At 43.1% G+C, this 16,819-nt stretch overlaps 2 protein-coding genes across 2 annotated transcripts in view; both read left to right on the top strand.

Moving 5' to 3' along the window:
• Positions 1-244: 244 nt before the first annotated feature.
• On the top strand, positions 245-8,471 carry LOC121871539. The gene is made up of 2 exons (XM_042373979.1): positions 245-358; positions 8,010-8,471. The coding sequence occupies exons 1-2, from the start codon at positions 263-265 to the stop codon at positions 8,340-8,342; spliced, it is 429 nt and encodes a 142-aa protein (XP_042229913.1). The 5' UTR covers positions 245-262; the 3' UTR covers positions 8,343-8,471.
• Positions 8,472-8,489: 18 nt separating this feature from the next.
• The window catches only part of LOC121871538 (ovochymase-1-like), a 36,104-nt gene continuing 27,774 nt past the window's right edge, over positions 8,490-16,819 (top strand). The window contains exons 1-3 of the mRNA XM_042373978.1: positions 8,490-8,854; positions 11,180-11,289; positions 13,899-14,008. Of these exons, the coding sequence (XP_042229912.1) occupies positions 11,214-11,289; positions 13,899-14,008 (186 nt within the window). The 5' untranslated portion in view covers positions 8,490-8,854; positions 11,180-11,213. The remainder of the gene's footprint in view (positions 8,855-11,179; positions 11,290-13,898; positions 14,009-16,819) is intronic.

Genomic DNA, 16,819 nt, shown 5'->3' with positions numbered 1-16,819 from the left:
AATATAGTAGCTCATAATTTTAGCTGACAATTTTAAAATACTGTACAGTAGCTCACAAACACTTGGATTTGTAGTTAGTGTTCGTCTCTAAGGTGTCAGCTGATGCGCTACACCTCATAATTTACCTTCTATAATAATTAGCTCTAATTTGAACGCACATGTATCGATGACGTCATGTATTTTAGGGAAGGTTAGCCCTATATAAGGGCAGGAGGTCGCCAGGGACGCCCACTCTTGTCTCTGCCAGCCACTGAGCAAAGCCATGCTGTTCGGCGCCCTGCTTGTCCTACTGGCTGTGACCTCCACGAACGGGCTCCTCACTGGCAGGCCCAACCCCGAGAGGCCAACAAGAATAGAGGTAAGACTTCTGGGATCCGGCATCCAGTTAAGCAGGTCAAACTCTTGGAGGGTAGAGCGAGTAAGTTAAATCTTTTGTTCACCAGCACTGAGAGGCTACTACGAGTATATGTTAAGCTTTTGACCTACAGCACGACTCGACAATCAGGAAAAAAACCCAGGCCCGAAGTCGAAAGTACAGTGCAAGTAGAGGTCAGAGTCGTGGCCTCCCAGTATAATATGTAGACGGTGAGGCTTCAACACTGGCAGTCGGATTCGTGGTTTCCTAGTTTGCCAGGGTAGAGGCCGGATTGAGGGCGCGTTTACACGAGGCAGGTTATTTGATCCAAGGGCTGGGCGATATCAACTAGAGTCTTACTCGCGTTGTGTCAACGACTAGCCGCGAGTAACTTGCCCCTAGAGCTAGTTGACTCGTAGATTTCCACTTGCCTGTAAGTTGGTAGTCATTCAACTTTCAGTCACTAGTGTGTTAGTGCAGTGGGTAGCTGTAATTAGCAGCGCTGGGTGTTTGACTCATAACAGTGTTCAGTGCAGTTTGAAATGTATCTTATTACATATTTTATGTTTATAGGTTCAGATAAATGTTTAATCTTGAAGCCAACTAATCTGTGACTCACGCAGCTACATATTCATCTGCGGTTTAATGATTTCTTGAGTCCATTGTGGTGTACTGTTTTTTTTTTTCTGAGTAGGGCTAAATATAATGGTTATAAGGTCCAAAACTTGCACGTGACTTAAATTTTATTGGAAGAAATATACATATATATTTTTTAGACTAAACCGGACGGCACCACTACGGGTGCGAGTAGACACCACGTGTCAACAGCCACTAATACGCTAGTGCTGCAGTACAAAGACTTCTCTCACTCGACTCCTGAGCTGGCATATCATTAGCGAGCTTTTTTGTGTAAACGCCTCCCAAACAGAGTTCGTACAACTTTTAAGATACGCCAAGCGCACCGCACAAGTCAATATATATATATATATATATATATATATATATATATATATATATATATATATATATATATATATATATATATATATAATTTTTATCTCTTTACAGTATTCTCATCTTCCTTGGTCAATTACTTCAGGGTCGGGCAATAGAGAAGGCGGTGCGTTGGGTACAGCTTATGTCATGTCGTTAAAAAGAAAAGATTAAAATACTGTAACGGAAAAAATAAAAGGCCTCGTAATGGATTAACAAATATTAAAAAAATCTCTCCTAAACTTAAAATCATAAAGCGTCCTTTGAACAGTCTACTGTATATATTTTTCAGTTAAACTTTCTTTGGGCATATTTATGTTTTTTTTCGGAGATTAGCCAACGCGGGCACAGGTCACTGACCCACATCAGGCATGGGAAATGTGTAATAGTAAAATATAAGTAAAAATAATAATAATAATAATAATAAATAATAATAAAATAAAGAACTATAAAGAAATACATATGAAAAAAAGATCAAGAGTGAGAAACAATATATGTATGTTGTGTTGTCAATAGTACGAGAAACAATTGAAACCCTGCAATTGTGTGTAAAGGAGGGAGAAAGTCAGATCAGCAACCTTTGACTTCGTCACAATTTTCATGATGCCATATGGCAGCAGGGTCTACCATTAGACAATACATTATGCTTCCAGTATCTTCCCATATATTGTAGCTTAAAGTACAGTCAGGGGCAAAAGTTCGCTTCCGGTGGTGAAACTGAGTCACGGGAATGAGTCTCCGAACTGACTTACCCTGACTGTTTCATCTCATTTGGGGTAGATGTTCCTTCATTTTGGGCGGGAGCGAACTTTTGACCCCGACACTTCCTCGCTCCATTAGATGTAAGATCTCGTTGATGACTGTATATGGACAGTGCAGGTATATAAACACTGTATATGGACAGTGCAGGTATATAAACACTGTATATGGACAGTGCAGGTATATAAACACTGTATATGGACAGTGCAGGTATATAAACACTGTATATGGACAGTGCAGGTATATAAACACTGTATATGGACAGTGCAGGTATATAAACACTGTATATGGACAATGCAGGTATACAAACGATGTACAATCAGAAACCATAATCTCTAGCCCACCTGGGTCGGTGCTGGAGGTTAGAACAGTGTCCTTTCTGGACGGGGGCCCACTCTAACTATCACGAGGCAACACACGCACGAACACACACAGTCATAGTACGTCTGTATAGATGACATTATGTATAAGTATTGTTTATGGCATTTTATATACTGCATTATCTTCATACACGCGTAGGCTACCAATGTGAGAAATGACTCAGGGGCCTTTTGAAACACTTCGTTTGTAGTGTCAGTTTGTTTCGTGGAGGAATTGCAACGGCAGTTTTTTTACCGAGTGTACAGTCTCGTTCAAGATTCTTCAAACACTGCTGGAGACAGCTGGCAACTCCAGGCCGTTTGTTTACTATAGTATGGAGCATAATATAATACGAAACAACAAATCCCAACCATTAAATTAAGCAACGGGGAACTAAGTAACCAATCACCGATCACTTTTACATTTATTCATAATTTTTACCAGGTACTATAGTAAACAAACGGCCTTGAGTTGCCAGCAGTCTCCAGCAGTGTTCGAAGAATCTTGAACGAGACTGTACATAGACTGTACATACAAACAATGCACATAGACCGTGTAGGAATACAAACAAAGTACAATGTAGGTATGAAAATAATGTACTGTACATTGACACTGCAGGTATACAAATAATGTACAGAGACAGTGCAAGGTGGGGTCCGATGGACGTCAAAATGAAAAATACAACTCCCGCTGTCTCGGAAGAGATGACCAAGTCCTTCGCCCATTGTGTCACATTGTCTCGCAAAAAGAAAAAAAAATTGGCGCGGAGTGCGTGACAATATGAACACGGCAAAAGACCTGTCCGCGACCCTTAAAAAATGTAAAGAGCAAGAGAAAAAGGGAAAAAGAAAATCAACCTCTTCATTAACATTAAAGAAACTCATCATTACAACCTCTGAAGTTTTTAACATCCCTCTCCACACCCACCACGACTACCACTAATGATCATCTCATGAGTTTGAATGGGAAAAGTATTGCAAACTGCCTCTTGACTTAATAAACATCTAAGCTGTCTAAATTTATCAAGTGTAATGTAAGGCTATGACTTGCTTAGTTTTCGCAATATGCCTAAGCTCCCGTTTGATTAAATTATATAGGATCGTGCTGGAATGTGTATGTGATGGTGTTAGTCTAAGTATGTATGTGATGGTGTTAGTCTACCTGTGTGTGTGTGATGGTGTTAGTCTTCCTGTGTGTGTGATGGTGTTAGCCTTCCTGTGTGTGTGATGGTGTTAGTGTACCTGGGTGCGTGTGATGGTGTTAGTCTACGTATGTATGTGATGGTGTTAGTCTACCTGTGTGTGTGTGATGGTGTTAGTGTACCTGGGTGCGTGTGATGGTGTTAGTCTACGTATGTATGTGATGGTGTTAGTGTACCTGGGTGCGTGTGATGGTGTTAGTCTACCTGTGTGTGTGTGATGGTGTATGTCTACCTGTGTGTGTGTGATGGTGTTAGTCTACCTGTGTGTGTGTGATGGTGTTAGTCTACCTGTGTGTAATGGTGTTAGTCTACCTGTGTGTGTGTGTATAATAATAACAATAATAATAATAATAATAATTAACAGTTTACTGAAAAAGTTCTGCAGCCCGAAGGCTGAAAATATTCATTGGACATAATTGACTTATTTCATACAATGACATTGGTGGTTTAACAAAAGCTTTCATTAGAGAAAGGTAAAGGAATATACAGTGAACATACAGGTTAATTTTTACAGTGGAGGTCACGTAGAACATGTGAGCTGAGGTGTTGAATAGCAGACACGTAGTGTAGTAACTCCCTCACAGATGGTGTTATGAGGGACCTAACAGGGTTTAGTAATTCCCTCACAGATGGTGTTATGAGGGGCTTGACGTGGTGTAGTAATTCCTTCGCAGATGGTGTCATGAGGGGCTTGACGTGGTGTAGTAATTTTCTCACGGATGGTGTTATGAGGGACCTGACGTGGTGTAGTAATTCCCTCACAGATGGTGTTATGAGGGACCTCATGTGGTGTAGTAATTCCCTCAGAGTTGGTGCTATGAGGACCCTCACGTGGTGTAGTAATTCCCTCACAGATAGTTGTAATGAGGGGCTTGACGTGGTGAAGTAAGTCCCTCACAGATGGTGCTATGAGGGGCTTGATGTGGCGTAGTAATTCCCTCACAGATGGTGTGTGTGTGTGTGTGTGTAATAAACATATACATAATAAATTAACGGTTTATTGAAAGGGCATGGCAGCGGAAGGCTGAAAATATACAGTTACATAATTGGAGAATGGGTCTCTTGATTTACAAATAATATACAGGTAAATATAAGTGATACAAATATGATATATAATAACTAGGTGGGGAGAAGCCAAACTACAGGGCATTTCAACATTGTGACAGTGCAAAAAGTAAGATTAACTGGGAGCGAATACACTGGTTGACTACAAGTAAATGATAATTTTTTAAATGGTTGGGACTGGGCTGTTCTTATCGCGATCAGTTCGTGCTCGTATGGGCTGGATGCGGTAGTGGTGTCGAACAGCATTTCTCGGACGAGGGATCTCGGGTGGTAGTAGGAGCCGGTGTCGAGGATGGTGCAAAAGCTTCTCACCAAATTTGCAAATGAGGTAGTGGTGATAGCCAGCGAGAGCCGAGAGGGTCAGTGTGTTGAGCGCTTCTTGATATGTGGAGTAGGAGGGAGAGAAAATCTTGCATGTGTGTGTATATGTGTGTGTGTGTGCAGGGTGGTGTAATACGTCTAGTGTGGCAGCATTATGTAAGTGTTAAGGTGAAAGCTCTGCTTACTTCCTCTCGCTCTCAGATACTGCCACTGGCTAACCTTAGTGGTTAACAAGCAACCAACCTTGCGTAAGTCTTCCCCTGCCAGTACACAGCCTCTTCACCATCAAGACTACTGCGGTGCCTCCTCGTGGCAACACACGATAACTGGGTGTCTCACGTTCCCAGGCTAGACCCATAGGGGCTCTCAGAGCAGCAGGCCCCTACTAACCACTGCCATGCTTGGGGATTAACCTTGGTAGGTATAAGGCTACGGAAGTAAACCCCAAAGAAAAAATCTGAGGTGGCTCCAAGCATCAGGCAGATAATGCTTACAGGCCTCCAGTATGACCCCAACGGCGGAAAAGGCAGAAAAGGTGACCAACATGGAAACCCAACGACTAGACCAGTGGATGAAGGCAATGCAACGATAAACAGGCTACTAAAGCGAAATCCGACAAACTGTCCCTTTAACCATTGATTCTAGATGAGTTAATGGGGCTGGAACAAGTAAAAGTATAAGTTTTAGTAGCAAAACCAAACTGTCTTTCTTCTATTTATTATTAAAATATATTATATACAGTTCCAAGTGTATATCACCGTAACTTAATCACTGTAGCTATGAGTGTTAAATGAGGACGGAGGCTATGTTAAATAGCTCTTCTAAAATACGTCCTGTTGGGGTGAGGGGTTGAGTAAGAGTGCCTGTAATACCTGTCGAGGGAGAACGGTAATATGACCAACGTCTTCCTCGAGGGAAGACGGAACCATCCACGATGGCTCTCAATAACGTCTTCCTCTAGTCAAGGATATCAAACTACTGCCCGCATCAGGAGGCCAGACAGCCGGCCACTCAATGTCTTAGCTCAGCACTAAGTGACGTGACTTACCATGGGCACACCATAACACGTGCTCTGAACGTGCTACCTCATAGCTAGTGGAAAGTTATATAAGTCTAATATAATTAACCCACTTATATAAATACTTCTGCCTATACAGGCTATTACATCTCTCGGTCACACCCTCCAAGCTCAGAGGAATAAACTAAACTCAAGAAAAACCCTTTACATATATCTAACCATGTTACAAACATATGTATGTAAACACTAAACTGGGGAAACTGACACCTGTGGTTGAACAGCTATTCAAGCCTTAGTCTGCAATGCCTTATGGAGAGTATATTATGTACAATGGCAAAATTGGAGGATTCTGACTTAAAAGACAAAAACATTACTATATAACTGTCACATTTGCAGTTTAAAAAAAATGTCTTTGACATATTAAAATTAATAACATTATTAACTGCAAACGGAGACAAACAAGGATGTGTACTGGTACTAACTCTCTTTTCCATTTTCAAGGCTGCCTTCCTTACTCGTGCCAGTGCCAATTTAGCCAGCGAGGTGGACATTAAACATAAGACGACTCCAGGCAGGAACAAATGTGTCGGCCGCTTGCATCACTGAACTTGTGTGTGCAGACGACCTCACCCTTGTTGCTCACTATGATCACGAATTACAGGAGATCCAAATCACCTACGCAGATGCGTATGCATACTTCGGCCTTGAGGTTAATGCACTTAAGACTCAGATTCTCTTTCGACCTGCCCCTGGTTCAACCACACACTTCCACCATCCATCTAGCTTAACGGTACTACTGTCTCAAATGATACCCACTTTCAGTACCTTGGCTCCCACTTGTCCACCACTGCGATGAAGAGGTTCAACATCGATTCAGATGTGTATCTCAAGCCTTTGGCAGACTCCGTACCCATTTCTTCAACTGGATGGGACTGAAATTCTCTACAAAATTGCACGTGTATCGAGCAGTGGTCCTCCCTACCCTACTGAAAGACAGCAAGACAGGGGTCACATACAGGAGGCACCTCAAGCCCCTAAAAACTTTCACCAACGTAGTCTACGTTCCATCCTCCGACTTCGCTGGAAAGACAAGAGAACAAATGCCAGTATTTTCGCTGACACCAACTGTAGGAGCATCGAGGCTACTATATCCATGAACAACTACGTTGGACTGGCCATGTTACCAGCATGGACGACAGTAGACTGCCAAAGTAGCTACTTTACAGTCACCTAACGAATAGTAAACGTAATGCTGACGGGCAACTGAAAAGGTATAAGGATAATCTTAAGACAAACCTGAAAAATTGCCAAATCGACCCCCTCACCTGGGAGACGATCATTCCACACCGTAACGCTTGGAGTAGCACCACAAGAGAAAGTGTCAATACTTTCGAATTAACCCGACTACATACTGAGGCAGACAAGTGCCAGCGCCAGAAAGACGCTGCCGCCGCCCCTCTCGCACTAGATGGAGGCCTCATGCGCAACATTGTGGACAACCTTACCGATCACGTAGCGGCCTCGGTCACCACAGCTCATCAACGAAGGTGACATCCTTAATAACTCATATCATTGTATCATAGATGGATTATCGTCATACTCGATTCCGAGTGACAGCAAAGTAGTAGTGGTAGGAGTTAGTCTCCCTGTGTGTGTGTTTGTGTGTGTGTGTGTGTGATCTACGTTTGGCGTGTTCCCTCCACACTAAACGTACACACAATCAGGTAAGTATATTTACAATTTGATGTTTGACAATATGACACAACGGACGAAGGATTTTCACAACTCTACCGAGACAACTGGGGCTGCAATGTTCATTTTGAAATTCATTTGAACACCCAGAGAGATATTTTTATTTTACTGTGTGTACGTTCATCCACCCTTCAGTATTAAGGCAAAAGTGAGTCATGGCTATACATTTCAGTATTTTTGTCCAGGCGCTGCGAAATGCGGTCATCCGGCAATCCTTGGACGGTCAGGTCAACTGGAAGAGGAACCAGGTGGCTGAGAATGAGAAGCTGAAGATGGCCAGAGAAGCTTTGGCCCAGCAATACCAGGTTGAGTGGCAACAGGCCAAGAAAGAACTGACCCAGGATCAAGAGAGTAACAGACGCCCGGCCAAGGAGACGTTGGCCCAAGGGGAAAAGAAGCTGTTGGCCGAAAGGACAGCGGATTATTCAGCCACGAAAAAGGATAGGGTCGAGTCAAAGACCACAGACATGAACAGGGCCGAGTCTAAGACCATGGACACGGACGGGCAGAGAGCTTAAGACCACAGACACGGCCAGGGCAGAACCTAAGACCACAGACAAGGACAGGGCAGAGCCTAAGACCAAAGATACAGACGGCGCAGAGCCACAGACCACAGACACAGCGGGCAGAGCCTAAGACCACAGACACAGACGAAAGGGAGACCACAGACACGGACAGGGTAGGACATAAGACCACAGACAAGGACAGGGCAGAGCCCAAGACGACAGACACTGACGGGACAGAGCCTAAGACCAGAGACACAGACGGGGCAGGGCCGAAGACCACAGACACGGACATGGCAGAGCCTAAGACCACAAACACAGACGGCGCAGAGCCTAAGACCACAGACACAGACGGGGAAGATTCTAAGACCACAGACACGGACAGGAAAGATAATAAGCCCAGGGTCAAGTCGGCAGGAGAGATGGGGGTAAGAACAGCTGCCCAGACCAAAACCCAACGAGGTACCCATACCAGTGAAAGAGTTCAGGAAGAACCCGCCCATCTTCAACATCCAGCACGAGTTTAAGTGAGTCTTCAGGGTATATGGTCTGATGGGTATTAGTTCTTGCGGGTTTAAGGTCTGATGGGTGTTAGTTCTTGCGGGTTTAAGGTCTGATGGGTGTTAGTTCTTGCGGGTTTAAGGTCTGATGGGTGTTAGTTCTTGCGGGTTTAAGGTCTGATGGGTATTAGTTCTTGCGGGGTTTAAGGTCTGATGGGTATTAGTTCCGGGTTTAAGGTCTGATGGGTGTTAGTTCTGCGGGTTTAAGGTCTGATGGAATATTCTGCGGGTTTAACGGATGGGTATTAGTTCTTGCGGGTATAAGGTCGGATGGGTATTAGTTTTGCGGGTTAAGGTCGGATGGGTATTAGTTCTTGCCGGGCTACGGTCGGATGGGTATTAGTTCTTGCGGGTTTACATCTGATGGGTATTAGTTCTTGCGGGTTTAAGGTCGGATGGGTATTAGTTCTTGCGGTATAGGTCGATGGGTATTAGTTCTTGCGGGTTTAAGGTCGGATGGGTATTAGTTCTTGCGGTATAAGGTCGGATGGGTATTAGTTCTTGCGGGTTTAAGGTCGGATGGGTATTAGTTCTTGCGGGTATAAGGTCGGATGGGTATTGGTTTGCGGGTTTCAGGTCTGATGGGTATTAGTTCTGCGGGTTTAGGTCGGATGGGTATTAGTTCTGCGGTGCGGGCGGTCGGATGGGTATGGCTTGCGGTTTAAGGTCGGATGGGTATTAGTTCTTGCGGGTATAAGGTCGGATGGGTATTAGTTCTTGCGGGTTTAAGGTCGGATGGGTATTAGTTCTTGCGGGTATAAGGTCGGATGGGTATTAGTTCTTGCGGGTTTAGGTCTGATGGGTATTAGTTCTTGCGGGTTTAAGGTCGGATGGGTATTAGTTCTTGCGGGTATAAGGTCGGATGGGTATTAGTTCTTGCGGGTTTAAGGTCGGATGGGTATAGTTCTTGCGGGTATAAGGTCGGATGGGTATTAGTTCTGCGGGTTTAAGGTCGGATGGGTGTTAGTTCTTGCGGGTATAAGGTCGGATGGGTATTAGTTCTTGCGGGTTTAAGGTCGGATGGGTATTAGTTTCGGGTATAAGGTCGGATGGGTATTAGTTCCGCGGTATATGGTCTGATGGGTTTCAATCTTGCGCTTATTCGGTGTTACGGGTATATAGTGTTGCGGGTATTAGGTATTGCTGGTATGGGTGCCGGTAGGGTTGCTGGTATTGGGCGTTGTGGAAGTGCGCTGTAGGTATTGGGGTGTTGTGGGTATTTGGGTGTTGCTGGTATTGGGTGTTGCTGGTATTAGGTGTTGCTGGTATTGGGTGTTGCTGGTATTGGGTGTTGTTGGTATTGGGTGTTGTTGGTATTAGGTGTTGTTGGTATTGGGTGTTGTGGGTATTGGGTGATGTGGGTATTGGGTGTTGTGGGTATTGGGTTCAGGTATTGGGTGTTGTGGGTATTAGGTGTTGTTGGTATTGGGTGTTATGGGTATTGGGTGTTGTGGGTATTGGGTGTTGTGGGTATTGGGTGTGTGGGTATTGGGTGTTGTGGGGATGGGTGTTGTTGGTAATGGGTGTTGTTGGTATTGGGTGTTGCTGGTATTGGGTGTTGCGGGTATGGGTTGCTGGTATTGTGTTGTGGATTGGGTGTTGTGGGTATTGGGTGTTGTGGGTATTGGGTGTTGCTGGTATTGGGTGTTGTGGGTATTGGATGTTGTGGGTATTGGGTGTTGCTGGTATTGGGTGTTGTGGGTATTGGGTGTTGTGGGTATTGGGTGTTGTTGGTATTGGGTGTTGTGGTATTAGGTTGTTGTTGGTATTGGGTGTTGTGGGTATTGGGTGTTGTTGGTATTGGGTGTTGTGGGTATTGGGTGTTGTTGGATTGGGTGTAGGGTATTGGTTGTGGGTATTGGGGTGTTGTGGGTATTGGGTGTTGTTGGTATTGGGTGTTGTGGGTATTGGGTGTTGGTATTTTGGTGTTGTGGGTATTGGGTGTTGTGGGTATTGGGTGTTGTGGGTATTGGGTGTTGTGGGTATTGTTGTGGGTATTGGGTGTTGTGGGTATTGGGTGTTGTGGGTATTAGGTAGTATTGGGTGTTGTGGGTATTGGGTGTTGTGGGTATTGGGTGTTGTGGGTATTGGGTGTTGTGGGTATTGGGTGTTGTGGGTAGTTGGGTGTTGTGGTATTGGGTGTTGTGGGTATTGGGTGTTGTGGGTATTGGGTCTCAAGTAATGTATTTCTCACCATCGGTCTCGCCTTTGGTCTCACCCTCGAATAACGTTCAATCTCGTCCTCTATTCTGTACGAATTCGTCCTCGAGTAAAGTATGATATTGTCCTCAGGTTCCCGGTGGTGTCGAGAGATGAGTCTGGGGAGATGGAGGTGGAGGAAAGGCCTGGAGTCCCCCTCGAAGTACGACCTTTTGACCTCAGGAGCCGCCCCGGAGACAACGGTTAGTATCCCCCACCTCCATCCTTTCATCCCCAATGCCCTTATTTGTACAATGGTGCAGTTATACAATGGTACAGTTATACAATGGTACAGTCATACAATGGTACAGTCATACAATGGAACAGTTATACACTGGGGTAGTTGTACAATGGTGCAGTTATACAATGGTACAGTTATACAATGGTACAGTCATACAATGGAACAGTTATACAATGGGGTAGTACAATGGTGCAGTTATACAATGGTGCAGTTATACAATGGTGCAGTTATACAATGGTGCAGTATAAATGGGGCAGTTATACAATGGGGCAGTTATACATTGGTGCAGTTATACAATGGTGCAGTTATACAATGGTGCAGATATACAATGGGGCATTTATACAATGGGGCAGTTATACAATGGGGTAGTTGTACAATGGTGCAGTTATACAATGGTGCAGTTGTACGATGGGGCAGTTATACGATGGTGCAGTTATACAGTGGTGCAGTTATACAAAGTTTCAGTTATACAGTGGTGCAGTCGTATAATGGTGCAGTTATACAATGGTACAATTATACAATGGTGCAGTTATACAATGGTACAGTTTTACAATGGTGCAGTTATACAGCTTTGTTCCACATATGAGTAGCTGTTGTTGTGGTGGTAGTAATGGTGATTGAAGATGGTGATAGAAGTGATAGTAGTGGTAATAGTGACGTATAACGGTAATAGATAGTGGTAATAGTGACATATAACGGTAATAGATAGTGGTAATAGTGACATATAACGGTAATAGATAGTGGTAATAGTGACATATAACGGTAATAGATAGTGGTAATAGTGACATATAACGGTAATAGATAGTGATAATAGTGACATATAACGGTAATAGATAGTGATAGTGACATATAACAGTAATAGATAGTGGTAATAGTGACGTATAACGGTAATAGATAGTGGTAATAGTGACGTATAACTGTAATAGATAGTGGTAATAGTGACGTATAACGGTAATAGATAGTGATAATAGTGACATATAACGGTAATAGATAGTGGTAATAGTGACGTATAACGGTAATAGATAGTGGTAATAGTGACGTATAACGGTAATAGATAGTGATAATAGTGACGTATAACGGTAATAGATAGTGATATAGTGACATATAACGGTAATAGATAGTGGTAATAGTGACGTATAACGGTAATAGATAGTGGTAATAGTGACGTATAACGGTAATAGATAGTTAGTAATAGTGACATAACGGTAATAGATAGTGGTAATAGTGACGTATAACAGTAATAGATAGTAGTAATAGTGACATATAACGGTAATAGATAGTGGTATAATAGTGACATATAACGGTAATAGATAGTGGTAATAGTGACATATAACGGTAATAGATAGTAAGTAATAGTGACATATAACGGTAATAGATAGTGGTAATAGTGACATATAACGGTAATAGATAGTGGAATAGTGACATATAACGGTAATAGATAGTGGTAATAGTGACATATAACGGTAATAGATAGTGAGTAATAGTGACATATAACGGTAATAGATAGTAGTAATAGTGACATATAACGGTAATAGATAGTGGTAAGAGTGACGTATAACGGTAATAGATAGTGGTAATAGTGACATGTAACGGTAATAGATAATTAGTAATAGTTACATAACGGTAATAGATAGTGGTAATAGTGACATATAACGGTAATAGATAGTGGTAATAGTGACATATAACGGTAATAGATAGTAGTAATAGTGACATATAACGGTAATAGATAGTGGTAATAGTGACATATAACGGTAATAGATAATTAGTAATAGTGACATATAACGGTAATAGATAGTGGTAATAATGACATAACGGTAATAGATAGTTAATTAAGAGTGACGTATAACGGTAATAGAATTGGTAAAGTGACGTATAACGGTAATAGATAGTGGTAATGTGACATATAACGGTAATAGATAGTGGTATAGTGACATATAACGGTAATAGATAGTGGTAATAGTGACATATAACGGTAATAGATAGTGGTAATAGTGACATATAACGGTAATAGATAGTGGTAATAGTGACATATAACGGTAATAGATAGTTGGTAATAGTGACATATAACGGTAATACATAGTGGTAATAGTGACATATAACGGTAATAGATAGTGGTAATAGTGACATATAACGGTAATAGATAGTGTAATAGTGACATATAACGGTAATAGATAGTGGTAATAGTGACATATAACGGCAATAGATAGTGGTAATAGTGACATATAACGGTAATAGATAGTGGTAATAGTGACATATAACGGTAATAGATAGTGGTAATAGTGACATATAACGGTAATAGATAGTGGTAATAGTGGTAGTGACATATAAACGGTAATAGATAGTGGTAATAGTGAGTGGTAGTGGTGGTGGTAATTAACCAAATTAATCCATTGAGCTTCGCCTCGATACTACTAATTCTAATTTCCTCTTTCTCCTTATTCTCCTCCTCCTCCTTTTCTCCCTGTTTCTCCTTCTCCATCTTTCTCCTCCCTCTCTCCTGCAATTCTTCTTCCCACACTCCTCCTCCCTTTTCTTTTCCCTCCTTCTCTCCCTCGTTCTTCTTGTCCCCAGAGCGTAAGTCCGGATGTGGTCGGGTGTTCACTGCTCTGACAGGGCTCATCACCTCTCCCGACTACCCATTCTTCTATCCCAACGACATGTACTGCGTCTACAAGATCATAGTGAGTAGTGTATTCAAGGGTGTGTGATCGTACATGACAACCCTGGTCTGCTGAGTGTTTGTTCAGTTATACAAATACGACTCTTCTCGCCTTTGACTACTTCTACTACTACTACTACTACTACTACTCTTTTGGCATCCAATCTCCCCTTATACACACCTTTTCCACTCATTTTATTACCTAACTATCCTAATACATAATTATTTACCCATGCTGAGTTAGTTGATCCACATATTTATCTTTAAGGCATTCGGTGACTTTTGCCTCTTGTGACTGTTGTTGGTTTATATCTTGTTCCCCTGAGACACAGCAGAGCAGACCTGAGCAAGAAAGATAGGCCGACACCTCATCCAGCCTGCAACGTAACTTATGGGTTGCTACTTCTGTTCTGATAACACTTCAGCCAGTCTGACGTAGAAACACCTTACTCTTGGTCCCTGATGTCGTGAACATCAGAGGAGTAAGGCTGCCTTGGTCCACATTCTAGATTATCTCTCCATACACTACGTTCTTTTCGTTCTCGTTCATACTGTGTGCACGCCTCGAGAGACAGGACATTGTGACAAGCAGCGAGGGGATTGAATATATCAAAAAAGGCCCGCTGTCTGCCGTCCAAAATACTCGAGCCTTACTCTGGCTACGTTGGTGGTGTTGGCAGTCCTGTGATTGAAGTGCTTTCCATTCACTGGGAGGGGAGGGGGGGAGGGGGTTGGCTCTTCAGTGAAGTCATGGCATATCTTCTTCAACATATTTGCTGCCAAGTCCCTTCTTGCACACTATGGCATGGTTGATGTCGGAGGATGTTCCACACACGCATTGAGCGGGCATGCCTTCCACTGGCCAACCGTACTGTAAATTCTTGTTTGCTGAGGCTGAGAACCTTTGTTCTTATCGATAGAGTTGTTAGCCATTTTGAGGCGCCCACCTCATGCGCTACCTTTACTTTTTTCTTTACGATCTCGGACAGTTGTTGCATTATTGTTGAAGTTTGTCACTTTGGGTGTGTTGCCATTTTGTTGAAAGGGAGCATCAGATTTTGTGTAGTTCGTTGGTGTCTACCTCACTTGCTGCATTGAATTTATTACAGTATGTGCTCAGTGAGACCTGCCGTGAGCTTGACAGATGTTCAGCGGCATCAAGCTCCTCTGGGTTAGTGATTCCCATTCCTCCTTGTCTCGGTGGTAGTGCAAGGAGTAATCCTTCTGTTGGGGTAAAGTGGTGGATTTTCACTAGTGATGGAATAAATGTGTTCCTGGTGGATTCTTCTAGAGGACGGAGGAGAAGCTCGATGTCAGGGATAGTGCACATCAGGCAGTGGCTCAGTCTTAGCAATTTCCGACTACTTCTACTACTTTTTTTATGGCCTCCAACCTCCCCTTATAGCCATACCCTCTCCACATATTTTATTACCTAACTATCCTAATACAAAAGTAACTACCCCCTAGTAGGGTGTAATATACGGAGGCGATTTTTTTTTTGAGTTTGAAAAATCGGCCCATGGTATTAATGATGAAGTTCGGCGCAGAATCATGTGATACTAGATTTGAAAAAGCCATTTTTGCTAGGTAAATTTAACTATGAACTCTATGAAAATATTCAGTATTCCCACCCTTTACCAACACCACTCAAATAGCTATTGAAAGTAAAAGTAAATGTATCAGGTTAATTTATTAGATGAAATGATCCAGAATAGTGAAACGAATGATCTTGACATTTATTAAATTTAATATTCCTTTAGAAACAAAAATCATCAAATACAAAACCGGTTTTACTACTACTAATTCGGTGTTGCTGCACACCATAGAGAACAACATGTTCTTTCTTGCTTCTGTTTCTACTCATCACCTCCTGCTGACCACCTGAGCTCGGATGTAGCCTTCGCCTCTCCTGGCTGTACACGTGACTGCTGGCCTCAGCTCACTTGCTGCACACAACGCTCATACCTGGGTGCAAGTGAGGCCAGGCAGGACATGCATGGGGTTGTCCAGAAAGCCCTTGACTTCACCATTGGTGAGAAGCTGCAGGTAAGAGGTGGGCTCACTGCCAACCTGGATGTTATCCAGATCTATGAGATCAGTGAGGGTCTTGGCACCTAGATTGACTTCAGGAGTCTTCCTGACCCTGAAGGAATCGTCACCAACTGATTCGTCATGCCCAGATCCTCTCATAAGTCTCATATCCAAGATCTTTTTGACTGCCACTCTTCTCTCCTCCTCATCCTTACTGCAGAGCATTGTCTGCAGAACTGCCTCAGGATGAGCATACCAGGAAGATCTCCTCACAGTCTGCTCCACAATCTGAACAACCTTCCTTGGCTGACTCCTCAGGAGCTCAAGCTGGAAGAGAGCATGCCTCGGACCTTCGGAGAACGATGACTTGACCTTGGTGTTGAACCAATTTGGCAAGTAGACACTCACGATGAATTGGACAATAAGTCTCAGGTTGTGAAGCTGGTTCCCTTTCAGTTTATGATGGGCGACCCAAATTCTGCAGAACCTGAGAGCGTTGTGAGAGCCACCTAGAATGTGAGACTGGACCTATCTGCAGGTAGAAAACAGAGTCCTATCAGGCATGACCCCAGTTTTGATGGCACTGCAAATCATGTAACCATAGTACTGGTCAGTACTCAGGTCGTCAATGACAGTATGTGCAAGCTCAACGAGTGGAGGGCCAACTGTGATTTTTTCAAAGCTCGGATTTATTTCTAACTCAGTGGCAGAGTCCAGCATCTTGCCAAGAGGACCAGACCATCTGTTGTTTGAAAGTCTTGCCATCCAGCTCCTGGATCAGATGTCTGAGTGGCAACTCGTT

This window comes from Homarus americanus, unplaced genomic scaffold (genome assembly GCF_018991925.1).
Source record: "Homarus americanus isolate GMGI-L3 unplaced genomic scaffold, GMGI_Hamer_2.0 scaffold45698, whole genome shotgun sequence".
NCBI classification, from domain to species: Eukaryota; Metazoa; Arthropoda; class Malacostraca; order Decapoda; family Nephropidae; genus Homarus; species Homarus americanus.
This window is presented reverse-complemented; position numbering and strand designations above follow the sequence as displayed.

What these genes read in the sequence shown, in the direction of transcription:
- LOC121871539 (XM_042373979.1), top strand. Translation starts at nt 263, where the DNA reads ATGCTGTTCGGCGCCCTGCTTGTCCTACTGGCTGTGACCTCCACGAAC. An exon ending in AGAGGCCAACAAGAATAGAG is followed by an intron (nt 359 to 8,009) that starts GTAAGACTTCTG and finishes ATTTTTGTCCAG; the next exon opens with GCGCTGCGAAATGCGGTCAT.